The 351-nt window shown below is 44.4% G+C and overlaps 1 protein-coding gene across 1 annotated transcript in view; it reads left to right on the plus strand.

Moving 5' to 3' along the window:
• Positions 1-130: 130 nt before the first annotated feature.
• Positions 131-351, plus strand: part of SF3B3 (splicing factor 3b, subunit 3, 130kDa) — a 29430-nt gene continuing 29209 nt past the window's right edge. The window contains exon 1 of the mRNA XM_010021779.1: positions 131-248. Within this exon, the coding sequence (XP_010020081.1) occupies positions 179-248 (70 nt within the window). The 5' untranslated portion in view covers positions 131-178. The remainder of the gene's footprint in view (positions 249-351) is intronic.

The raw sequence follows: 351 nt of genomic DNA on the forward strand, positions 1-351 counted from the left end.
TAACTTAAACTGGGTGGCAGGCACTCTTCCAGTGTGAGGTGATAATATTCAGACAAGCAGGGACGCGGATGTTCTGTGTGCCTTACGGAAGGCTTTGGTTTTGCAAAGTGCGTTTTTTTGTTCTATTTGTTGCAGACTCGGTAGAGCTACAGTAAGGTGACACAAACCCATCTCCAGCATGTTTCTCTACAACCTGACATTGCAGCGTGCCACTGGCATTAGCTATGCTATCCATGGCAATTTCTCAGGTAAGTTTCTTCTCCCTTCATGCATCTGGGCTTGACCTGTTTTGGGTTGTAGTGGTAAGAAAGTGTTTGATTTTTATTTGATTTGGTTGCTGAAGCTAGTCTG

Source organism: Nestor notabilis, unplaced genomic scaffold (genome assembly GCF_000696875.1).
Source record: "Nestor notabilis isolate BGI_N333 unplaced genomic scaffold, ASM69687v1 scaffold7229, whole genome shotgun sequence".
Lineage (NCBI taxonomy): Eukaryota > Metazoa > Chordata > Aves > Psittaciformes > Psittacidae > Nestor > Nestor notabilis.